This window comes from Opisthorchis viverrini, assembly GCF_000715545.1.
Source record: "Opisthorchis viverrini unplaced genomic scaffold opera_v5_162, whole genome shotgun sequence".
In the NCBI taxonomy this organism is placed as follows: domain Eukaryota; kingdom Metazoa; phylum Platyhelminthes; class Trematoda; order Opisthorchiida; family Opisthorchiidae; genus Opisthorchis; species Opisthorchis viverrini.
The window spans coordinates 373,837-399,896 of record NW_008751818.1 but is presented as its reverse complement, the minus strand read 5'-3'; the positions used below and the strand labels follow the sequence as shown (position 1 = coordinate 399,896).

Genomic DNA, 26,060 nt, shown 5'->3' with positions numbered 1-26,060 from the left:
AGCCCAAGGTTCAGAAGAGACAAGCCAATCCGCTTCCGGCATACCATTTTTCAAGCCCGTAGCAGAGACAACAAGTCGACCTCCAGTTGCCAATCTGAACTGAAACGCCCGCAAGGCACTCCAACGCACAGATAACAAAGGTTGGCGGAGGCTGCTCCATTGGTGTAAACTTACAGACTGCCGAGTTCGCACGTCAAACGATAATTCCAGATGATGAGGGTTGGGGTTAAGCAACTCCCATTGAATAAGAGAACCACCAGTGAACTGTAGCGGGCCGTGTTCTGTGATAAAGAGGAGGAAAAATCAACAGCGATCGTCCTTGAGGGATTCAGTAGTAAATGAGAGTGCACTGGTAAGCACTGGTAATAAGCACTGGATTAACTAACCTGAAGCGGATCCACTTTATTCCCTTATTTAGATACGGCCTGACGTGACCAGTCGAAAGTAGCATATTATGGGAAATTCAGAATAAGTAAAACAAGTATTAAGGGGTCAAGTGATATTCGCTACTGGGGGAATGAACACGAATGAACAAATGAGGCAAGAGCACTAATGGCTAAACTAACCCCGATCTTTAAAGCACCGTTCGGAGTAGCACGGATCCTTTAAACCGACTGCCTGGACAGATTCACAGTTGGGTCCAGTCCGAGGTGGAGGGCATATACAAACATGACCATTTGCACCATGAGGAAGGCAGATACGTGGACTTGGACAAGAAGCCAGCGCACAGCCGTTGAGTGGGGTATCACAGCGCAAGCCGGTGAAGTGACGTGGACAACGACAAGTAGGCGAGAGACTAAAACGAGGAGAGACCTGGCTAACCCGGTGCACTTCAATTCGGTTCATCACCCCGTTTGGATCAATTGTTATTCGGGTGAAACAGCGACCACGGGGGCAGAACTGAAAATGAGAACCGGTGATGACAGGATCAACTAACCTATAAGTAATGAGGAGATGGAGCTATCGAGGGTGAGACTCGGGGAATCGTACACAAATATGGTTGTGTGTAACAAGAAATCTGTCAGGTAGCAAATCAAACAAAAACGTGACAGCTCCTACCCAGTTTTCGTTGGCAAGTACATTGGGAACGATACGAATGGAGCGTTGCCAGTAAATAGACAGCGGCACGATCATTCCGACAGAACGACCGACCCAGATGGGCAGGGTACACCACTGCCCGCTAGGTCAACCAAGAACGACTGGCAACTCGTAGTAGCCAGCGGTTTTGGCATCCTGCTACCACGGCAACAAAGGTGATTAATTGAGATAGCTTCGGTTGGCGGCCATTAGAGAGTTTAATGGGCAAACTAGGATGTGTGTGCACAACAAAACCACTCGCAAAACAAACGCGAAACAAGTGGTCTGGGTGGAAGCCGAACGAAAGATCTAAGATAAACGACGTCCGCTAAATGTCTGAAACAGATTACGTTCACTATGGATCATTCAGAGGAAAAGCGAGCAATAATTAGCAAAGCCCAGAAAACGATACAGTTGAGAGTGCAGCTCACCTGGGCGGTACAAACATCATAAATCACTTCAACTTTCCCATTGAATTCGGCAGAAAGTGATCCAGAAATCCGCTGTACTGCCTGTGCAATCACGGGAGGTTTGATGAATTGACGCTGCTCCGGGTGATAGGCGACGATGAGCACATCGACCGCTCGATCCAAACTCCGTGGTATCCGGTTATGATAGGGCGAGTTCGCCGTAGTGATAAGAACATGGTCGGCCTCCTGGACAGACAGTATGTAGATGTTGTCTTCGAGATGGGCACTTGGCCTACTAGTCAACGCTATGGCTGTTCGCACATCCGACAATAAAGCTGAAGCTAGATGTGCTCGTAGACGACGATCGTAGTTCTCCATGTAGAATAGGTTCGGTAACAGGTTAGATATTCGGATTACGGTTGCAGATTCCAACATTTCGTCCGTAATTGAGACCACCTGGGAAAACGCCGATCATAACAAAAAATAAATGAAACACGTCTAATTTGAAGTTCAATGGGTATACGACTCCTATTATAAGATGCTTGTTTTCAGCAGTAAAAGTGCGCTCCAACCGATATAACATACTGTCTTACAGGTTTATCGATGCGTGATCCTCTGCATTTTCCACTCAGTCTTTTGAATACACATAGATATTAATTGGAGGTACGAAAAATCACAAGGTAGGAAATGGCCACAAATTTTCATGGCCATCCAGACGTGTGTTGAAGAGGCGGATAGAGTGGATATGGAAGGCACTCAAGAAAAAAGTAAGCTGCTTTCAGGGACATTGAATCATTGAAAACGTCAATATTAGTTCTCAGGTTCGGGAAGGGGTATCATATGGTATCATATGTTATCATAAATGAACTGTAACGGTTATCGATAACGGTTGATAAAACAGCAGAAGCTTGCTATGCTAATACTCGATTGTAGGCTTCGACAAACCATGGGTTGGTACCAATGTTCCAACACACTTCAGACAGCAGTTCTAGCGACTACCACCTTCATAAAGAGAATCACGGTGTCCGCAGAATGAAAACAAGAGTGGATTGAATAGGACTGCTACGAAGTCTGCATTTTAAGGCACAGAGGGGCACTATGTCAACATTGAATCCTTGATGAAATCAACCGTTGTTGTCCAAGCTGGATATAATACGAACCCTAGCAATATTCATACCTTACGCATTCGCAGACAAATAGTCAGTGTATGTAGTCGATAAAAAAGTTTTGAGACAGCCTGATATTAAAAGGTTATTCAATAATTACTGCCTCGCGTTGAACGTGTATTCACAAAAATGATGAACGAACACTATCCAGAGCCAATGAGTATTAGGACGCCCCCAGTATCGTCGTTTGCTGATGCTGTCTCTTCTAGCTGCCTGTACGAGAACTTCAATTGTGAATACCGTGTAAATGTCAGTATCGGTAAAACAACCCATCCGGTTTGTGAGCACGCGGAGAATAGGGAATACCCTGATTTGATGATTGGCAGATTAGGGAGAATCGAGGTAGGAAAGCTCTGCTAATGCGAACAAACACGGGTTGATCAAGTGAGCAAAATTAAATCGTAAAGAGTGATGGATCAGTCAAACATCGTGTCACTCAATTTACAGGAACCGCTCGTGGTTTCCGTAACATGTCAGTGAGTAAACAGTTTAAGCCTGTCACTAATCCTTGGTATCTAGGGTAAGAGAACAATGAATGAATAGCCTATTCGGGTAGCACGGAAATGTGAGGCAGCACAGTGCATCTGTTGGTGTGGTGAATAGAGGGGAAATTGACAACCGTTTGACACGCTATTAAAACATAGCGTCATAGGGTAACACCTGTTTTCAAGTGAGCGCCGGGTGGGGAACGCAGGTGTCGGTATGCAATCAGACCTGTCTAAATGCCTGTCATCAAACTGGACATAAGATACACAGAAGATGAAATTGCAGCAACAATGAAACTGAAGAAGTGCAGGTGGGCATATAGAGTAGGGAACAGGACGGATTGAATGTGCACCAGAATAGTGTTTTTTATTAAACAACAATACAGATTATCAAGCTAATCCGATCGCACCACAGTGGAGAAAAGATGTAGGTGTTATGTTTCGATGAAGGGCAACCCACTCCACTGTTTCAGCAGGCACTATATGCAAACCTGGAGAGCGAAATTACCTAACACGCACTAAGAGGAGACATTGTGAATTAGGACATCGAATTCCTCGAATTATCCTCACAACTCATCTGATTGAATGCAGTGAGTAATAGATATTGAGCAGTCGTTCAGTCCTGGCACCCTTTCGTAGCACAGCTGTCGTGAAAATAGAAGGGAGCACAAGAAATGAGTTATTGCTAAGCTGCTCACACCTAGACAGATGCAACCGCAAAGCAGAAATTGGGTTCGAACAATGGACATTTCGGTCACAAGCTTCACCTTTCAACCGCTGAGCTATCTTAAAGTTTATCAAGTACAATGACGCCTTCATAAACCAAACAGAGAACACCGATCACCATGCATCCAAGCTGGCGACAACCCAAGGGGCAACAATATTGCCATTTAACAGATCGTTCTTCTATAATGACTGTAAGTCATGGCGGGGATGGCAATTTTGAGTAAGCGACTTGCAAACTTATGACGAGGCAGGTCAGTACTTCGAGAAGTTGTCAGTGAATCTGAGCGAGGTTGACTGTTGCAACTAAACTCAGGTTAGGGATCGTCCTTGAAGTTCACGCCGAGGTTTGAGTGGTGGAATTTTTCATGGTAATCCCTTCAACGTAATGACAGGTTCAAGTACTAACCATTGAAATGTCTTACTAAGTGAATTTTAGCTTGTGCAGGTTTCACTGCTGGTAGGGAAAACCACAAACTGAGACAAGAAAAAGGTATAAACATATCGGAGACTTCATCCACAAGTCTTCAATGAGTGTCGGGTTAAGGAAGACCGATATTGAGTGTTGAATACAGAGCAAACAAGCCGTTTAGTTGTGTTTCGGAAATCTGAAAAAATCAGAAAGGCGAGTTGCGAACTCAAAACAAGATGAAACCTACAGAGAAGGTAAACCGAAAAAATCTGTCGGTAAGTAGCTCGAGACCACATAGTAACAAACATATAAACCGAAAGAGGAATGGTTATAAGGGTCGTTCAAAGGCTACAACCGAAAAAAGGTGACTGATGTTTATAAAAGTCTATAAGTTTTCCGAACACCGAGATCTACAAGCTTGCACAAGAATTCCGGTAACTTTTGGTGGGAAGATAACGTACAGTAAGACAACCAAACGACACTATTATGACATGGCGATGGAAGACACGATTTTTTCTGGCAGATTAAGTCGACTGAAGTTAAATCGGTGGAGAAGAAACATGACTATGAGTATCCTTGGTTATTTCCAAAACATGTCATATACTGAGGGAAAGTATTCTTGAAAAAGAAGCAACATACCTGAATGTAGAGAACCTCCTCGGAGGCTAAAGTTCCATTGGATACACGAATTCGCAGAGGGTAAAGTCCGGAATCTAGGCGGCTTAAGGGAGTGGCCAGAGACGAGTGCATTGGGTTAGAAACCGGCTTGGCTTCTTGAAACGCATCATCCGTCGGTTTGGGACTACCGACGGACTGTGCGTCTGACTTTCCAGTAGTGAATGCGGAACGAATGGTACCGTCGTATCGATCGACACGAAACAGACTTGCACTCGGACTGGAAGGAATGAGTTCGAATGTGAGACGATCGTGTGCAGTACGATCTTTAACAGTGACACGGGCCACGACCAAATTAGAAATAAGGTCGTCTATGGCACCAACCACTGTCGTTGTGGACTCAAGATGATGTTGCCAAGCCGCTGAACCACGGTAGTAGGTCAAAGTGGCGTTGCCTCGGACAATTTCCGGTGGAAGATTGGCCTGGCGCACCACGCGAATTGTGACGGTTACACTGGCATGCAATGCAGTTAAGCCGTTATCGGTGGCACGCAGAATCAAACTTTGACTGCCAACCTATCCACAGATAGAAGAGTGAGGTTCAAAGTGACTTCAGTGTGACTAATACTAGCATGTCAGCAGCGTTGCAAGGAGTCAAAAATACCATCTCCTATCCTTGCCAGTTTGGTCCTGTTCTATTTTTAAAGCATCAATGTAAGTCATGGAAGTTGGATAAACACAAATGAAATGCCTAGATGTGAGAGTAAAAGAACTAATGCATAACAACAGACTGTGGTAACAATCCCTTACCGTTTCTAAACCCAAGCAATCGTGTAGTACGTAGCTTAAAGACATCCAAATCAGAGATCGCACTCTTCTTAGAGGGTTTCTTCTTTGCCTGTTGACCACTAGCATGTAAGAAACATGGGCTTGAGAAATAATTTCTACTCTATGAGCGTCAAATCAACCCGTTCCCATCGCGCGATAGCGTGCAATGACGCCTACTTAGCTGAAAAATAGCTGACCAAGAATATTCACATTTCTGTTTTCCAAAGTCAAGAGCCTTATGGCGATGCCACTGCAAACTTGTATGCCAAAAATTTACACTAGAGGAAAAAAGCACCGTTTGATTTGAGAGTGAGAGTAAAGTACGCAATCTGGCAGGTCGGATCAGATCAGATACCGAGGTTTGGTTCAAAGCATGGATCTTCCAATCAGTCATTTCGAGCTCAAAGTGGGTGGATTAACTGAGCACCACAACCCACTGGTGGGGTTTGTGAAAGGAGAAACGTCCCAAGCGTTGGGGATAGAAAAGTGTTCAGCTGTAGCGCCCTTCCGGTGCCTAGCTGCCATGCCACATGAAGGAAGCGTGAGGGCTGGGATACTGCCAGGTTGCCCAAGCCTAGACAGGGGAAGTCGAGAGGCGGAGGTCGGATTCGAACCACGGACCTTCCGGTCAGTAAATTCGCGCTCTAACCACTTGGGCCATCTCGCCCATGGAGTGGACAGATGTGCGACTGAGAAGCCTAGTGCTTCGTTTGATGGATATGTAGGACAACACAGGTGTGATGAGAGTATGGTAGCAGAAACCTAGGGAAAACAACGTCGGGCAACTGCCTCCACTTAAGACGCAGCTAAAGATCGTTACACTGAAAGAAAATGCTGACGTACTTTGATGACTAACTTGATTAGAGGGTCCGAATTTGTGAAAAGATGCTGAGCATAAAGGTCGATTCAGTTAGAGTACACTGCCATCAAGGTGTTAAACGAAGAAAATAAGTAACTTGGAAAATGAACTTTGCAGGACCTGGGTCGCACCCAACTTACCGGCAGTTGATCGACTGCGTATAAAAGGCATTCGCCCGTTGACACTGTCGCGTTGATCTGATCCAACTGAGAGGAATTTCGCACAGAGAAGAGACCCTCACTGCGGGCACCATCGGATCCAGACTGTACGGAACCTGAATGGGTTAGCTGGCACGTGAAAGGGCCGGCGTTTGGGTCTGCGTCCGCATCAGTGATTCGCAGCCGACCGACCAGAACCTTCCCCACAAACGGTGCCAGGCAAGTTTCGGACTGGATCTGCGGATTAGCCGGCTGACACGGGTTGAGGAGGGAAATACACTGCAATTTAGTACAGAAGCGTACTATGGGAAGTCAATGGAAAGCCCTTCTGGATTACAGAAGCGAGCTAAAAGACTTCAACCTGACGGTTCGTTGTAAACGTTCCTGGTCTAATGAAAGCAGTTTCACAAGGACAACAATGCCGATCACTAGCAAGAATGTGCACAATAATCCATTAGAATTTATGGCGAATTTTAGTCAACTAAGGTAATCTGTAGCAAAAATTACGTTCATGGCTAGGAATATTACAAACATTATTGTTCAGATGGTTATTTTTCTTGTAAGGACAAGACAGTATGAGAGCGGCTTCCTGCTGCCGTTTTTTAATGTCTCCATGTCGCGTCAGACATAAAAGGGTCAGACATACTGACAAGAGAACTCTAGCAAAATTACTAACCGGTACGTAGTGAAAAAACCGCAAATACTACGGTTGCAACTTCACCAAGTAGCACACACCGTGCCTATTCCCTATATCATCGTTTTAAATTCAGAGAAGCTAAACAGTACGAATAAACAGAAAATATTTTTCTCGCGAATTCGTTGGGTCATTGTTAGGTGTAGTAACGTGCAAATAAACACAGGGGGTTCCCTTAATAAAGGGAATCTCTAAGATCCCAGTCACAGTAAGTGGATATTTCACAAAATAGCCATCTAGTCGACAGTTACATGTAAAAGTCGGATGCTCTTAGGCCAAGGAATAGTTTTTAAGCAAAGTTCTCCTGTCTGTTGACAAACACTTTGTCCTACCGCGAGGAACGAGCTACATTTTGGTGAATAGAGACGTTTGCTCACTCTAGAAAGGGAGCGAATACGGTGGAAAAGAAAGTCACGTAAACGAGTGGCCGACGAGCAATTCGGCGATACCCAGTGTTGACAAGAACATCCAAGCTAACCACCACTGAGCTCATGCTCCACGGTGTTTCACGATTCGAAGTCAAAGCACTCTACTGCTTTTTCTAAACGAGCTGATTGACCACAACAAACCGCAACAAGCAGTGCACTCTCAAGAGTCACAACCTTAGTTACGTTAAACCCAATAGGGAGACTGGAGATCTAGAAAATATGGAAGGACGTCTATTCATAAGAATAATCTAGAAACCGCAGCGGAAACACTGTACTCTCACCACGGAGCTCCACCAGATTCTGATGCTGAGAAGTACAATAAATTCAGATATGGAAACGGCATTCGCTAGCAGCACTGTGACATCGTGCTTGCGACAGTAAACAGATCCCTGCTGATACCGTGTGGTTCTAATATATTTGTGGCAATTATTGAGAAATTGTATGAAAACCAGTGCATGTGCCAGCCCACTGAAGTAGAGATTGCAGACGCTAACCAGTTTTAACCAGGGATAACCGAAAAGCAAGCTGCTTGTGTGTGAATGGCTTGGTCACTGACAGATAAACCAACGCCGCTTGCTTAACCAAGGCACGTAATGGTGATGTTTTTCATCGGGGTATGAAGGACTAAAACGTCCTGCTGACCAACAGAGTGACAGATAAATTTCAACAGAAAAGCCTGGTACAGGGCCGCGAAACGTTCCCCACATTAGACGTCTGCTCACTCGGGCGGATAAAAAACATGTGTGTCCAACAACTAAGCGACGTCAGAGAATGACAGATAGCATGTGTGAAAGGCAACCCATATGGTCTTATGCTTTGCGACTTTAGGAAAACCAGATTTGCGAAACCAGTCTGAGAAGACCTAATCACACATAGGAAAAAAGGACACATCTGGTTAACCAGACAAGAAGCGCGCGCAGTTGGAAAATAATCCTGATTAAGCTTTCTGCCACAAATCAGAGCGTGTCGAAGGACACTATGGAACTAATAATACAAATGATGATGAAAATGGGTCTTCTCAGGTAGGCACCAAGCGTACCGTGCTGTTGTCAATCTGAATACAGGAAAAAGTAGTACTGCGGTTAAATGCAGAATAAAGGATAGTATCCCGTTTGTGTGACAAAGATATGCGCAAACGATCTTCAAACTCCAGCCAGTAAGCCTTACTTGGTTGTTTACGTACGGACACAGAGAACTAGCAATGGCGCACAGCTTGCTGAACAAACCGGTAAGTCAACCATCAACCACCAGTCCGGAAATGGAACAACAGTTGACAGTTTATGAAGGAAAAAGTCAACAGGGAAACCTTATTCCTCTGTACACTTAACTCTCAACAAAGTCAGACCACCAAGGTGCATTTTTCCGGCCAAAAAATCTCTAGTTGAAGTTCAGGCAACATGTGAAGGTGTTTAATCACAATATACTAAACATGTTTGGTGAAAAGAAGGGCATTAAATAAAGACATCTGCGGACGATAGGGGTGAAAAAAGTTTAACCACATTGGACATTACATCTATCATCACGAGACGGTTTAAATCAAGCCTTAACGGACGGCATCAGTGTTGAACACTGATGTCATGCTGGTGATGACCTGCAGAGAAGACCTTCCAGCTGAGGAATCGGGAAGTCATGTGAGGGGGAGTTAACCAGTGAGGTACATCATCATTTTTCCGCTTTATATCCAAGCCGTTTTTGTTACTAGTCGGTAGAAATGTAGAAAAAAATGTATGCATGTCTTGTATCTCTCATTTTTCCTCTTGTTCTAGTTGATGAATTAAACAGTACACTACTCTATGATGAATCAAAGTTCCAACAAAACCTGGCAACGTGCAGTCAGACCTGTCGTATTCGAACATTGTACACCAAGCAGGATGCTAATTCCCAGCTGCTCACCTGGTAACGCAGAATTATGAAGGAACGAGTAACACACATGGCATGGAACACAGTCATCTATCAACCGTATTTCAGAGGAAGACGGACAATCAGTTTTCGTTTTCAGAACCAAAATAACATCTCTTGAAATGTGAATCCAAGACTCCATTCGAACTTAGTTATTAATATATTGAGGGTAAGAACATTGTTTACAGCTGTGGCTTGGGTCAAAGACTACCCCATCACCCCCCGCTTGTGGTAGCTTTTTATCACGATCTATCGAACAGTCAAGTAGTCAATCAATTCAGCAACGACGATGATGAGCGGTCAGGCATTTCATAGAAGCACGGCCCACGACGATGCGTGTTCACCCAACGCCGACCATACAGCCTGGGTCAATGTCAAAAAGTGCGCTTTAAATCCCGTGGGGGCTCTTGTACTCGCTTGTTCACAATAAGACTGTTGTGTTCCTTGTTGAAGAGTCTTTTTCCGACACTGAGGGACAGACTTGGCGAACGCTTTGGTGGAAATCAGCGGAGAAGGAATGTAGTGATTAACACCCTGATGGTTGTTCGTTTAAGTGGTTGTGAGATATGGGGTAAGTGCGGTCAGGGTTGTTTGTCAAGGAAATGCAGTCCAACGCTTAGTTGCCAAGCGAGAAGGAGCCACGGAAGAGGCTCCCGCTCCTGCAAGTGTGAGATGAAATGCGAATTTGAGTCACCTAACCAGATTCTTCAAAAATGTGTAACTACTCATGACACGCTCTGCGCTCGGCATATCAGTCTAGTCTACTCTAAACTCTACCCGACAGCTAACAGCATTTATAGGCCTGATCTAATATGCTGATCAAAGGGAATAGTACAAGCGATATATGTGTCCGTTATTCACACAGATAGAGTGGAGATGGTGTACGGGGTGATATAACGAATGAGCCAATCCGTGGATTCAGGAGTGCGTGTTGAGGGCTCAGAAGTGAGAATGATGCATACGCGGTTGATATGCTCGAACAGAGACCTGTTTTTAGCCAGATTAAGGAGGAAGCAGAATGTTCCAAGTTCGGTGTTGGGTAACTTGTTATATTATGATGTGCAAATGCTTGGCACCTATGATGGGATCCGCGTACTGTTTTCCTGCGGATGTCAGCCAATGACAAGTTATTTTCGAAATCGTAGGAAGAAGGAATTCTGATGTGCGACGTCCGCGAGAGAACTAGCTCGAATGGGCTACAGACCCACAAAGTATAGTACTTTTGGTTGGTAGGATGGATTTCGGTATATTCTACACTCAACTGTATGAATATGCCTTGTTCTGCGGTTCGGCTTATGGTCTCCTCTGGATGATTGCAGTCTTTTGTGTATTCTAGCAAATATCTCTCATCTACCCTATTCGTGAGACCCTTCAGAGAAAATGACAAAAGCCATGGAAAGATTGGTCCCAGATGAACACAGTAGATGTCTTACTTTACTATATGCACCATCGCCCTCAGAGAGGACGGTTGTGAATGAATTCAAACAAAAAGTGTAAAAACTGACCTGCGATTCATGACACCCGCTAACGCCGCCGGCACGATCAACCTATATTGAAAGGACAGGCGTAGAGAAAACACAATAAAATAGCAAAATGTTTGGCTATGTACGTCGCCAGACAGTATTTAGTAAGATTTCCGCTCAGAAAGTAATAAGTAATAGTATTTTAAGGCAAAGCACAAAAAAATTCATTTTCTATTCGACGACCTTCGCTATGATCAACCACAATAAACGTATGTGTTTATTTTGAAGGTGGACGTATGCTTTCCCTCATTTGCGAGACAGGAAACGCCTAAGCGCAATCACGTAAAAAACTTATAAACCCAGAAATGTTGTACTTCCTAACAACTATTGGCATATCTGATTTTACCCATATTATCTACAGAGATCTAATACCCTATAAAAGGGGGCAGGGAATTTCGAATTTCTCTCGAGATGACTGTTCACCAGTATCCTTCTACCGCCTGAAACATAGCCTTCAAAACATTAAGGGGTGAAACCTACTGCAATGAATCTTGGAACAGTGAACGTATGCTCGAGAGCAGATGCAATTTTGGCGGAGCAACATTAACCAGAGTTTAACAGTAAAGACAAGCTAAATCTTCACAGTCCTTCAACTAAACACAATGGTCTGACTACAACGGTGACATATCTGTGTCTTAATAATTCCCACCAAGTATTGAAGTACACAATGATAGAAAAACAAAAGATACGATAAAATGTTTCCCGAAAACACACTGCTGCTCAATGACTAGCCCCCCAACTGTTGCCTGAACCATATCAGTATCGGCCCTATACAGTATATCTACATTTATGACATGAGGTTACACAAAAACAGGTAGCATTTAAAGACAGGCTTCAGTCACTTGCATTCAACAACCGATACACTGTCATACAGTATATCTTCGAAATAAAGTCACTTGCTGAGGCAGCCCTAGACTTCCGGCACAGATAGCCTTGCGAATTCATATATGCTCATTGATATCCGTCATATGTTATCAAAATCGGCTTGCCATCATCACAGCTCACGTAATTCGATGGACATCATTGTGACAGTCCTTGTGCTCTACAAATACTGCGCCCAGAAATAGAAATGCTGGAATCCACATGAGCCCTGCAGCTGAAAGTCATCGCCCGAGAAACCAGTTAATATCGAAGCACGTGTGGTGAACTGCATGACTGTCGGATTATTGTGTGCTATGTCCTACGTAAGAGTGAGCTGCCTCTGAGTTCTCGTTTCCGAAGGGTATAGTATTCAACTGCTGACAGGGAGTTTGCGAGAGTGAATATCTCTAGGGGTTCGGGAGTTGCACACTGCTGTTAACTCCTAACAAGGTTGAAACAGACGCACAGCGCTTCAGGATGAAACCTCGAAATCCCGAGACTATTTCAATACGTAAAGAACTGTTCAGCTGTAACACCCTTGCGGTGCCTAGCTGCCGTGACACCCGAAAGAAGAATGAGGGCTGGGATACTGCCAGGTTGCCCAAGCCTAGACAGGGGAAGTCGAGAGGCAGAGGTTGGGTTCGACCCACGGACCTTCCGGTCAGTAAATTCGCCCTCTAACCACCCGAGCCATCGCGTCCCCTTCAATACTTACAAAACATTGAAATTCCCTTGACATTAGTCGATAATTCCGGTTGGCACTGCATAATATGTGTTGACAAACTAGCGGTGTATCAGCCAGTTAAACATACTCGCTTTGTTGTCGAAACATGATTATTGACTAGAACCTGCTTAAGAGCACTAACCGATGGAAAAGATGGGATGAATATTTCAGCCAAGTCATTCAACCTTATGGCAGTAAAACTCACACAGGTCATGATCACGGCTGCATCAGTATGAAAATGGATCATAGTTCCTTATTATGGTAGGTGGCAAGTAACTCCAGTCACTTAAATACTGAAAGCTGATGGGATAACTAGAACTCTCCAAAGATTTGGCAGAAGCACTCCTAACACATTCAACGCATTCCTCTACAGGGGGTTATTTTACGGAAATAGGTCAACACTGCAAGCTCCAGCCAACCTACTACAGTATCCAACATGAAGTCTTGCAAAATTACGTAGGCTAATGGAAGTGCGAACAGCGTTCCCAACTTCTGCCGTCATGCCTGTCTTGGCTAGCCAGAATGCACAAACTGGACAGATGTGAGTATGGTGAGACAGGTGGCTTCACAGACCGTTTGAAAAAGATATTTTAGATCTAGCGACTCAGGAGGAATTTGATGGAGAGGTTGGTTCGCTTCGCAGTGCAACACTTCGCTCAACGGAATATGTTTTAAGAAGGACAGATATCTTATCGGTGCCTTTCAGAAATTAGGCTCTGACTTTGGCAAGATGTGGTGCGAAACGCACAATTTCCAAAGTTCTCAGGACCTGGATGACCATATGTTTCAAATTGGTTACTGCTTCAGCGACCTGAAAACGTTGCACACAATTCAACGAAATCCCGCATACAGAGAACCTTATGGAAAGACTGGCTAAGAATTGAGACTATCCATCAAACAGTGGAGAAAATTGTGTCACTTATGTTAAGTTCAAATCGACTTAGTTTACCATCAAACCATAAATGCTTTGTATTTACCATAAGTGATCGTATTTGTGAGATAACCAGTAGTGATTCTTCCATTCAAAATTTCACTGAATGATTTGTTACAAACAGACCTCTGACATACTAAATACTGCAGAAAAAAGTTCTGTTGTACACTATCTGGTTCAACTGAAATGAATAACAACGGTCAACCGTGATCACGTTCGTTTATCCAACCGGCGTACGCGGGTCAAGTGGTTGTAACACACTCGCTTTGCAGGTCAGATGTCCGCGATTCGAATCCAAGCGCGACGAAGGATATGCAATACTGATGAGCTTTAATAAGCGAAAAACTCAAGTGTGATACTTTTCGTGCGCCAAAGCAGACAACCGACAGTTCAGAAGATTGACAAGAATACAAAATCTATGAATCTCACAGTCGACTGCGCTATTCAATGTGTTGCTGCTTATGAACGGCCACCAAGAGTACCACACAGACCGCATTGTATGAACACGTTTTTCTCAGGTCAGGGAACATGCTGAATTCCGTTGGTACCAACCAGTCTATTCCTTCTACATAGTAATGATCATAAAGTTAGTCCCCCCAGCCGTTCAGGCGCATCCTATCTGTCTACGTCCGGTAACAGCCAATTCAACTGAAGTGCGCACGGTTATGGTCGTCTAATTGCTGACGCGCATGTACTCCAAGTAATTTTAACAGTATTCCGTAAGTTACCACGGCAGAGAAGCGTAAATGACTCACGCTGAGCAGGACCCACGAAGGTGTCAGGTTAACAGCGTGATGGCAGCCAATTAAACGGCATTGCACCCAGCTAGTTCCACAAAACTAAAATCGGCATACGGGTGGACAAAACAGCATATCACCTCCACATGGTTGCAACCTTAGAAATTTTTGACCAGTCTCCGATGAAATTGGGTAAGTCTGAGATCGTCATTTTCTTACATGACCGCAAATTTTGGAGTGAACGAGTAGTTAGGTGGCGTAAGTGATACGATTTCACCCTCAACTGGTGTAGCGATTTCAATTGAGAAATAATGTCCACCATTTCCAAATACCTAGAAAGCAATCTATAAGGGGAAAGAGGAAAAAGTGCTCCGCTGAAGCAAAGTTTACCGTAATTTTCGTTTGTTCGAACAAGAATTCATCATCAACTTGATAAACACGCCATTTTAATGTTAGGAAGAGAACTAGCTGTCCTATATCGAGTAGAAATCCGTTCTGGTAGGATCGATGCAAACACCATCATCACATTCTCCTTACTTTATGTTGAACCAGAAGAGTTGACTGCGTGAGTAAACAGAGCTTACCTCCACGATGAACTCGTAATTTGGTTTCTCAAACACCGGAGGGCAATCGTTGATATCTTGCACACGTACACGAATCAGCGTCTGACTTGTGAGTGCTTTTGGTGACCCATGGTCGGTAACGGAAGCAGTCATCCAATATTCGTCTATCAGTTCTCGGTCTGGTTCGAACAGCAGAGTCAGGCGGCCGGTTTTGGAATCAACTTGGAATCGGGTGTTCACCTCAGACGGTGAGAGTAGTTCCCAGGCCGATTTAGGCGGTTTATATATGAAGGACATCCATTCCGTGGAGTTTAACATAGACAGATGATAACTCAATCGACCGTTTTCTCCACTATCAGCATCCACTGCCTGAAGCTGAAAGTAGGGGAAAATGGGAACAAGTGCATCTTAGTACACAGCCATAGAGAGAGAGACTAAGCACAAACGATAATGTTAGTACCGTGTAGAGCCCAAACTCAATTGCACTACAGGATAAGTACATTGGGGGATTTATGGATAACTGCACAAAGTATGAAATTCAATAACAAGAGATCAAAAGATACCAAGCGATGATGTGGCGACTTTCCTGCCTTATTGAGCAGATTACTTAGCCACATATTGTGGATAGCTAACTCCGGCGTGACTGATCAATAACCTAAGTAGGCTGTTAACAAAAGCAACTGCATAAACAACACATGAATGTGGAATGAACTAAGGTCGTTAGCGCAGGAAGACCCGGAGCAAGTAAAACCTTTCCACATGGTCATACGGGCAGTGTGCTTTGAGTTGCTGAGTGAAAAGAATAACGTTATCCCATCGATAGACGTACGTTGAAAAAAAGCCGATAGCGCAAGGATGAAGTCAATGTCAGAGATAGTAAAGGTCTCACATAGACGATTCGTGTACAATGTCCTCCTTCATCAACAGTAGCACTTTAGGGTATCGACCATTTCTCAGGAAAGAACGTCTTCATCCAGGCAAGTAAAAACAGTCCGAAGCGGAAACTACCAGATTCATCTAACAAGGAATTATACATGTCAATTGTTGGCAACCCGTATATTAATTTCGAATTAGTTGAGTCTAAAAGTTGCCGGGCTTTTTCACCTAAACCTGCTGAAAATTCTTCGGTTATTTATTTAGTTCAGCCTAATCGACCCTAATCCAGCCTATTCTCAGTTTAACTTACCGGATACCAAACCAGACTGATGAATATACTTCTCTGTGCTCAAGAGATCAAGTCAATCAAAATCACCAGACTGGTCGTGGACCGAACAAGCATTAGTTAATGCCACAAATTCTTACGTAGACTCCTAGGTTTCATCCGCAGATGTACATGCCAGGAGAATTGTTGTAAATACATATTCGTTGGGCTAAAGATAGGATAATCTATCTTTAATACCTTCACAGACTTTATTAGATAACCTGGAAACTGATATGTATACGATGGAAAGTACTATACAATATTCAGAAAATTTATGTCCCCTATGCGTCAACGGGCCACAGAAGCGACGTTGCAATCGTACCAGCTGCGTCCAGTTCCTATCAGGACAAATTTTCACACTGGATGTGCAAGCAGAACTAAGCTAAATAGTGGCGCCACCACCACTTTTTTCCGCTCGAAACATTAGTGGGGATCGGAGACAAAAGGTAAAAATTATTCGAATCGGTGGCAGCATTAGCAGCGCCACCGAGGAATGACGGCACCTAGTACAATCACTTGATGAAAAATTGATTGGGGCAAAAGCATTGCTTTTAGATCCTGTCTGATAGAAGAGGAAACGTTTAAAATTCATGACTTACCCGACCAACTAAAGTTCCGTTCCGACTGTTCTCAACCACAGTGAACGAGTAAAAGTGCGCTAGCAGATCTTTGAGCCCATCTGGAATGATCTTACTAACCAAGCTGGAGTCAGGCAACGGTTGGCGTCCTACAAATTGCGGTCGGTTGTCATTGACATCGTCGACAGTAACAGTGACGACGGTTGTGGTACTCAGAGGCGGATCACCATGGTCGCGAGCCTCCACCGTAAGGAAGTAGGAGGAGACACGCTCATGATCCAATTCACCTTCCAGAAGCAAATCACCTGTACAAAAAATATAGGTTGGGAGGATGATAGCCCCAAGCTTGTTCATCGGCGAAATTAACCAGACTAATAAGTTATTGGGAGAAAGTAGGACTCTTCAAAGCAGATTGAGAATTTGGGTCGGTTACTACGATAAACTTAGTGGTTATGGCACAAGTTGCTCACTAGGTGGACAGTCCCCGGCTTTTATATGGATCTGGGAAACCTATGAATGTCTCAGTCATCAAGCCATTTCTCGTTTGAATGGAACCTATGCACAAAAAGGGTACCATTGCTGGACGATGATTGGCTTTTATTCTCCTATCGGAATTTTGTCGACAAACACAACACCAAGAACGAGAGACCAACAGAGAGACCGAAAGAGGATTAGAGGATGACGAGTATTCAAAAAAAGTAAGTCAGAAATTCAAAATTGGTAACCCAAGTCAGTGGAATTCATAATCCAGAAATGTACAGAACAGATGAACAGAGAGGAACTAAGTAAATCCTGATTAGTAATCGCGGTCAAGCAGTATAAAAGAGAACGGTTTGCAGTGGAGGCTCAAAAACTTGGTATTTTTTTGCAGTGCGTTCATTTAATTTTCTCATGCAAGTGAAATCAAAACTGTTTGAAACTATATTGAGCCAAGTGAACCGAGAATTTTCCAATATTCGGCAGAGAGATAATTCCATTTGAAGCCATTCCGCGCAACATAGGTGTGCAGATATGATAGACACCATTGCATTGAATCTGCATAATGAAAACGTCAAGAAACAGACATTCCACTACTGTACCGAACGAAGTGTGCGTGTGTACGCGCCTATGAGCCGGAGGTCGGTATTTCGTGACAGCTTAGCGGATAAGTATACGGGAATGGCAGGAATAACAAACAAACAAACTCGACCTATAAAGCGAATTCAGAATGGTGGAGGTGAAACAAATTGTTTGTTCTCAACTAAACGAGACATTCACAACCCTGTGGGCGGAATTAATTATCCAGGAAAGGAATGAGATAGAAGAGATGCGAGCACACAAGGAGCTCAGAAGTGGATGACGTAATAGAGATGGCATTAGTGACAATGTTATTCTCGTTCCAGCCACGGAAGGGTAACAATTGGATTTGTGCAACGCCATCTTCATCCAACGACCTTCTACTTAACAACGGTTGCAAGGAGTTACACCAATATATTGCCAGCCAAAGATGTCGTCCTTTGTACAATATACTCTAAATCGTTCGTCTCTTCAAAATATTGGCGGTGTGCTATCGCCAATAGTGAACCAACGATACCTGCGGAAGGCGGTCGCTCCAAACAGGAGAATGAGGCAGGTGTTGGGATTCCACGTTCGTTAGAATATGCAATCCACCTGTATATAACATATAAATTCAGTATTAAAGACCAAATCAATCAATCTGCTAAGTGGGGCTGATGTGATAGGATGAGTCAGTTTATGCCTTGACTAACAGCTGTTATCGTCGCCATCAGAGAAATCACCATCAATGTTGATACTGATACTTCACTGCCGTATAACCACAAAGTTCATTTGATTATACTTAAAGTCCTAAAACGGAGAACAGGAGTGGGTGAAGTACGGGACTAGGTTGTCACCTATCATTGGCATTACGAGGTACCTACATCTCCAAGCGATCAATCAAACAATCTGGGAAGAAAATAGCAGCACGAGCACCACTGAAATCGAACAGCCACCATTTCCTGCAATGTCTGCAGCAAATTGCAGATGGGGGCCACGAGAACCCCATCCGGAAAGGTGGACCACACAAACAATACCCAAACTCTTCTTACTCTCCTTCACACCCTTCTGCCAAGCCATACATTGTCCACCTCACGGTTAGGTTAATTCTGAAGAATACACAGAAAACAGCACTCGTCTCGGCAGGGGTAGCAGGTGGTCGGAACACCGCAGTTGGCGATACTAGATGTTCCACGTGATTGAAGTACCTGTTGTACAACCAAAAACCCATCTTCAAATTACCGCGATACCCATTCTTTGACGCTATCCGACACCAACAATGATTCTGAGACATCGTTGTCCAAAAAACTGAGGAGGCCTCCCATTATCCGTCCGCAACCATACAACACTACTGTAGCCTAGTACATGAGATACTTGAGACCCATAAACATGCCTTTTGATACCACAAGTAACGCGAATTAGCAAAACATGATTCGGGTCTTTGAGATTATTAGACACACTTCCGAGGTATTTACTAATGGCTGTGGCCCTCAACCAAAAAAACAAGTTGAGATTTCACAGTGAAGTGATTTATAGGATTAACTCAATAAACTCAGTAAACTTGACTGCATCTAAACAAGAAAACAGTCATCATTTACGACCCTAAAGAACGATCGGCTACACATTGGGTTGCCACTATCAGCAGGCTGTGAATAAGTGATAGTTGAGCCCCCCTCCCATAATGCTGTAGTCAGCAAACGTAAAAAACCATCTATAAACGTCACTTGTGTATTGTTTAAATAATGAAACAATGTCAGAACTTGGAAAATCTATCGCCAATTACACTAGAATCTCACTACACTAGAAAAGACAGGACGTTTGTTTCCCTAAAGTGATACCAGTGAAAGGACAGTCATTCGGGACTAAATCAGTTAGTCCGCTTTGTCAAAGAATCCAACGTTCTGAGGCCCACTCTTGGGGGAGGAGAGGAGCCCAATACAGCCGCACAAGCCTGTGTGACAAACTGTCAAACCAATGACATCATGTTGCCGGCTTAAACGACCCACTAGTTCCTATCAAATCACAAGCGAGTAAGTACCTGTTCACACGAAATTATTTCCAAACCCATAAATGTTGGAGATACAAATAACTACCTGGACGACTGATCAACTGCATCTTTTGCCTATTCGTTTTGTTTGTTTTCCTCTAATCGTGAAAATTTTTCTACCTTAAATTTGGTACTGGACAGTGAAACAGAGAGTAAAACAATTAATACACAACTGCTTAATGGAACTTGAATGGATTCTAACGTGAAACTGAAGAAAATAAGTTCTGTGCGCATCATGGTCAGATCAACTGACAAAACCCGAGTTCAAGGGAGGTGAACTGGTAAATGGCCACGATGAACAGAAGTGGGAGATAATCGGCAACAAACTGAACGTCCGGATGGACCTTAAGTAAGCCAGGGTGTAAAACCAGTTGGGGTAATTAGGTTGGTATGGAAAATCGGTTCATGTTTAGACTCCCTACAGGGAGGAAAATTGGTAGTGATAATCCGTAGACGGTGTGCACGTGCGCACATTCATCTGTAGTAGTGGCAATAGTAGTAATCGAAACGACAGCAGCAGTGTGATAGGGAGAGAGGGAGATGAATCAAGTCAGCTCCACAGGTTATGAGAATTGGATTAACAGCTGGCAATCAAGGTTGAAGGACGAGACGATATGCGACGACAGGTGATGGTGATATGGAAGAAGGTACAATAAGGGAAAGATTGACACAACTACAAACGGAGATAGACGCTGGTGTACAACAACCATAGTTTGCAATGCGAAGAGTTCTCCCCTTAACCGGTCCGTGTCATTTTTACGCGGAGATGTGCGTTGGTGAGTAATAATGAAAAGCAGAAAAACATCATCAATTTCAAATCCGAATAGAGAGCCCCATGACACAGTATCAAGTATCGTGAAGTAGTGAACCGAAAATGTAAAAAAAGAAGGTATGGAGTGAAAATAAAGTGGCGGGGCGGAGACAAAAGCTGAAACAGGAGTATGAAGATTAATTGCACACAGACACAGATAGGTGGGAACGGGACCTTATTACCGGTAGAAGCGGAGCTACTCAATTAGGTAATTAAACACCCAATTCAGACAGTCTGATAGAAATTTTGCAGGCATCGGCCTGGACTACCTATGGTTGTGTGGTCTTTTTATCTATAGGGTCACATAACAGTTAAGAGAGACGCTAGTGCTGTACTTCCACCATACAATAGATGAAAAGAAGCAGCTAAGTACGACTGCTATCACCATGGCTAATCACCACTAATCAACCTAAGTACAACTAACTGCGTTGCAATAATCGAAAGGCGCGATTAGCAATTTAATAGTGAAATTTCGTTCGATCTACGAGAAAACCTGAGAATAGTCCCGACAGCACGTGAGAATTCAAAGCTTATTTGGACAAACTCCTTCAGCGCTCCAATAAATGGTCAACTTTTAGCCCCCCCCCCCAAAGTTCAACAACTGTGATGTTACGGGGGAGAGAGGGTAACCAGAACAGTGGTTATAATGTTTGCTCCTCTCATGTAAACTCCATTCCATTTGTGTATAAATGTCCAATGAAGACAAATGTTGTACAATCACCACTTTGCGAATATAAGATATTGAGATACTTTTCTCGATGGTGGACATCATGTTTTTACAGAGAGGCTCTACGTATAGGAAGCAATAAAGAGGGTTACCGCACAATGATCATCGTTCATCTAAATTCCAGAAGCGATCGTCGAGTGGAAACAAGTGTCCCGTAAGATTAAGACCTGTTCGAGAAGGTGCGAATAATGAAGATAGCATTATCAGTTCCTGCAGGCTGTTAATCAAGCATGTTTGCCTCACATTAACGTGGTTACTCAAAGCTCGGGTTGGTTATTAATGACATGTTCTACGTCTTTCTGTACACATTCCAGCATACTGAGATTCAGGAATTTCGCACCGTTTCTGTAAGTTCCGGGGGACAAAATCAAAACGAATATGAACGCGATATCACTCGGAATGGCCAGACCGGGGAGCTCGAAGCGAAACAGCACTTACAGTCGAATGCGGGTTCAGCGCCATCAGCAAATCCAGATTTACTTGGCTTGGTTATAATGTGAATTTTTCAGCAGTGGAGCAAAGGAAGTATAAATGACCACTGGCTATGTCAAATGAGTCGACGCCTGCATGCACCATACGGGCTAGTTCACAGAGCACGCTTACAAGGACACGAAAACAAATGATGCAACACAACTTAACGCACAATTTAACCCTTATTCTATTCGAAATGTAAAACGCAGGAACGAAACCCTGTTGTAGACAGTTATACAGACGGTTTAATTCCCCGCGAAATAGACTCAAATTGGTTCGGTTTTACCGGGAAACTCAAATGATACCAGCTAAGTCATTCATGAAAACCCGGAAGTTGATGATCCACAAGAATGATTAAACAAGTCGTAGGCTGCCAGAGTTTTCAGCAACATTATCAGCAGTATTCAATCAAGGTGATTCGTCTTCTAACGAGCATTTCAAATTCAGAACCATGTAACTGACAATGAACAGTCTGGCCATCTGTCCACACAAATACAACCTGAGGGCATGAAATTGAAATTAACAGTATAATAGAAGGTCCAGTAACAGGTTTCACCGATTATGCTGTTGACCATACAGCCGCCATATAGTTTAAGAAAAAAGGGTAGAAACACCAAACAAGATGCAAGCTTCCCCATGAAGTTCTACCCAGAGATGAGTGCTGAAGCAGTGGGTAGTAGGCCATTGCTGAGGCCTATCAGCAACGTGCATTGGGACTAACAGAAATAAGAAAGATACAAAGCTTGACTTGCCAAGTGGTGAAGTTTCTAGGTTTCGATCCCAATGTTTTGTGGGGGGGGGAAGAAATGGACTAGTAAGCCATGTAAACAGGAGCAAAACGCTGTCCATTTCAAAGCACACAAGGGATAAGAAAAGCCCACGCACTATGCCGGATGTTATGGAGTTACTAACTACATATGCTCCAAAAGAAGTTGATTAGGTCACCTGACCGCTTTGTCGGCTACAAAACGTGGATGCGATACACATTTGTTGCTTTTATTAATGTAAGCAGGTTGCTGAGAGGAGAGGCGAACAGCCAATTTGAGGGCGACCCTGGAAAAACCAGTTCTGTTAATACGAATGCGTATCTGAGTTTTTGTTCGCCCGAGTGAGGTTCGCTCATCGATGGCAGCTATCCATTGAATCGGTGGCCTGATCAGTTCACTGGATGCACTGCCACATGTTTTCTTCGGAAAGTAGATGCACGTTTGCTGACTATACAATTGAATCCATGCTTACACGGCGAGTTTACGGGAGGAGCGTCCCATCAAGAGAGAACAATGGTGACACAAGGGGATTGGCTTTCCCCTAAGAAATGGCATTCATCGGAGATATGGGTTTTACCAATGCGCACGGGAGAAAAGGAACGTGCGATATAATTCAAATTCCTACGAGGATCCGAATGGCAGGCTACTCCATTCGACTAATTCACTGAAGAGCTTCTATGACCTTATCATACCAGAAGCTTCTTCATCGTAGACCTCGACTAACCACTCCAGCTCAGATCACCGTGCGCTCTCCATTCGCGCCATCTGTTGCATTGTGCTATCGCAGCTAGGCACCAGGTTGATATGGTGTCAAGCGAGGTGTATACATCTACATTATCCACGATGAAAATCGTATTTATCGATCCTTGGTTCCCTTTGTTGAAATCGGTCGACGGTCCTTCAGTACATTGGCAGAGGGAGCCGATGACTAGCTACGTGAATTAGTGTTCAGGAGAAAAAGTGAAATTCCATCAGTTTTGTTCGGCAGCGCAGCTAGCGAGGAACGTGGCTCACACCGCTGTTTTAGGGGATCAATGAATACAGTTTTCACGTTCGGTAAAGCTGGTGAACTGATTTGTGCTAAATAATGACCTCAGATGCAAACATGATGCAAGGCACCATACGGATAAATTGTGCAGTTACTCGGACTGGAAAGTCCGAAAAAAGTGCACGATGGATACGTTTTGATCTGTTTCGTTGTCCGTAATTTTAAATTAAAAGCCGCATGGTACAGTGAACTTTCGGAAGGCCTTCAATGAAACGGTTAAGTAAAGAGACAGACCAGACATGTGTACGCATATAAGAGTAAGTATAATCCATTTTCATGCAGATACCAGTTGAGCGGCCTATGATTAATTGTAGCGAACAGTGGTTCCTTGCGTGGTTAGTTCGGGGTTGACTAAACTACAAAAATCGATAGGTGGGATCAAAATACTAGGCTATTTATCAACTACCCATAGGCAATGCAATCACCTTAAAGTTTTCTGGGTGAGGAGAAACGTCTAACCAGACTGAAAAGACGCTCTCAATTTACAGCACCATTGCAAGCTGAGCAAGCTCATTAGCTCAGCACAAAAATAAACCCCAGAAAATCAGAAAACCCGCTCCAACGGAAAATTCCGAACCACATGAGTTTGATTCATATGTTAATGAGTCCCTTTTGGACGGAATAAAAACACGATGAAGACAAGAAGCTGATAAGATTAAATAACATTGGTCAAGTCGCAAACAAACCTGGTATAAGATCGGTGTACGACAGCTGAGGACGGTCTTTCGTTTTTTGATAACCCAAGGGGTTCTGGGTGTTGTGCAGAATGAACCGGCCGCCGCAGTTCTCATTCACGATGAAAGAACTCACCAAGATGTGAAGACCAAAGAATTGATGCAACTAATTATTCAGTAAAGTCACCCACCTTCCAATTTTTTTGTCAACAGCAATCTTATACTCAAGTGAGTTTGTTTGCAAATACTTCTGCGTTTCCCGCTAGATCGTCACTCTCAGTCAACTAAAGGATTCTCTGCAGCAGGCTGACTGAAATGCACGGGGCAAGTGCACATGCCAGTTCACTTACCACGGAGCCGCTTCACCTATTCATTATCCATTAAATTTTGGTAGCAATAAAGGTTGTAAAACGCCAGTTAAACGCAAATATCAATGAGCTGACTATCCAACAGGCTGAACAGCACTGTTACCGCGACAAACTTTTACCTGACGACGAGCACGTTGCACTACAAACTGATGATCTCTACATAAGATATCAGCGAACAAATTCAGCGCAATGCGCCTCAGGAACATGGGTTGGTAACTTAAAAGAAAGAAATGAATCTATCATTGTTGTGCAACCAATGGTCAAAAAGGATTCGATGATACATGACTAGCTTTGAAAAACCCACGTGATGAAGAAACCACTGGAGAACCGAAGGAGTACTGTCCAATGAGTGAATCAGAGAGGGTGACAATGTGGACCGGGGAGAAAATACATGGCATTGAGTTGTATAAATCAAAGCGGACCCTCAGAAGAAAAAACCGTGATGGTGTGGCACTCAACCTTCTCGAATGATCCCCCTTCAGAAAAAAGCGTGAAAGCCTATTTTTTCACAAGCACCGTTCCTGTGCTATCCAACCCTGCCCACTCGCCACAAGGAAACTTCCTTTTCGGAGCCAAACAGAGTTAGGATAAATCGATGAGTTCCCAACAGAAAAACGCCGGTATCGGGCTTTCCTTGCCACCAACTTCATTCATAGTCCAATACCAAGGAAAATAGCTTCAGCTAAAGCATCAGGTGGTTCCTCGTAGCATATTCAGTTGAAGAGGAATGTGAAGAAGAGGTTTAACTGAGACTCCCTTCAACACCCTGAACTGCAAATGGGTGCCTGAATCCACAAACCGGATATATTTGTGTGGTTTACAAAACAACCGATGGAGCCCCATGAAGAACTAGCTCAATGATAATGCTTTTTTTAGTGGTTCGGATTTCCGAATAAAAATAAAAATACCAATAGCACTGTAGTCTGGAACAAGTCGCCTAGTCGTAATGAGGGTTGGAGCTATAGGACCAAACAAGGCACAATAATTTGATACCACGATATTTCCTTGGATTCACTTCGTAATATTAAATCGCATTCGCTATTCTATTCTTTCTCGACACTCATGCTCGACTGCGGTTAATGGGGAAATGTACCATCTCTCCGCAATGAATTGAAGGATAGAAAGTGGAGCTCATATTGACGAAATGTGCTGATATAAACTAGTCAAGCATATGCAGGTTTACTGACCGTTTCAGACAAACATTCTCGTCGAAATAATAATTGCCACCGAAAGCGGATAA

At 43.7% G+C, this 26,060-nt stretch overlaps 3 protein-coding genes across 3 annotated transcripts in view; 2 read left to right on the top strand and 1 right to left on the bottom strand.

Moving 5' to 3' along the window:
* The window catches only part of T265_14228 (hypothetical protein), a gene marked incomplete at both ends in the record, with an annotated part of 24,494 nt that extends 7,317 nt beyond the window's left edge, over positions 1–17,177 (bottom strand). The window contains 8 exons of the mRNA XM_009172681.1: positions 45–281; positions 567–900; positions 1,509–1,943; positions 4,913–5,464; positions 6,716–7,012; positions 11,260–11,301; positions 15,115–15,468; positions 16,894–17,177. Coding sequence (XP_009170945.1) covers positions 45–281; positions 567–900; positions 1,509–1,943; positions 4,913–5,464; positions 6,716–7,012; positions 11,260–11,301; positions 15,115–15,468; positions 16,894–17,175 — 2,533 coding nt within the window. The remainder of the gene's footprint in view (positions 1–44; positions 282–566; positions 901–1,508; positions 1,944–4,912; positions 5,465–6,715; positions 7,013–11,259; positions 11,302–15,114; positions 15,469–16,893) is intronic.
* On the top strand, positions 2,191–3,919 carry T265_07197 (hypothetical protein; the record flags this gene model as incomplete). Its single annotated transcript, XM_009172653.1, has 2 exons — positions 2,191–2,254; positions 3,759–3,919. 2 exons carry the CDS (start codon positions 2,191–2,193, stop codon positions 3,917–3,919), a joined length of 225 nt encoding a protein of 74 aa, XP_009170917.1.
* A 4,599-nt stretch (positions 17,178–21,776) lies between the features above and the next one.
* T265_07196 (hypothetical protein) lies at positions 21,777–21,992 on the top strand (the record flags this gene model as incomplete). Its single annotated transcript, XM_009172652.1, has 1 exon — positions 21,777–21,992. One exon carries the CDS (start codon positions 21,777–21,779, stop codon positions 21,990–21,992), a length of 216 nt encoding a protein of 71 aa, XP_009170916.1.
* Between the last annotated feature and the right edge of the window lie 4,068 nt (positions 21,993–26,060).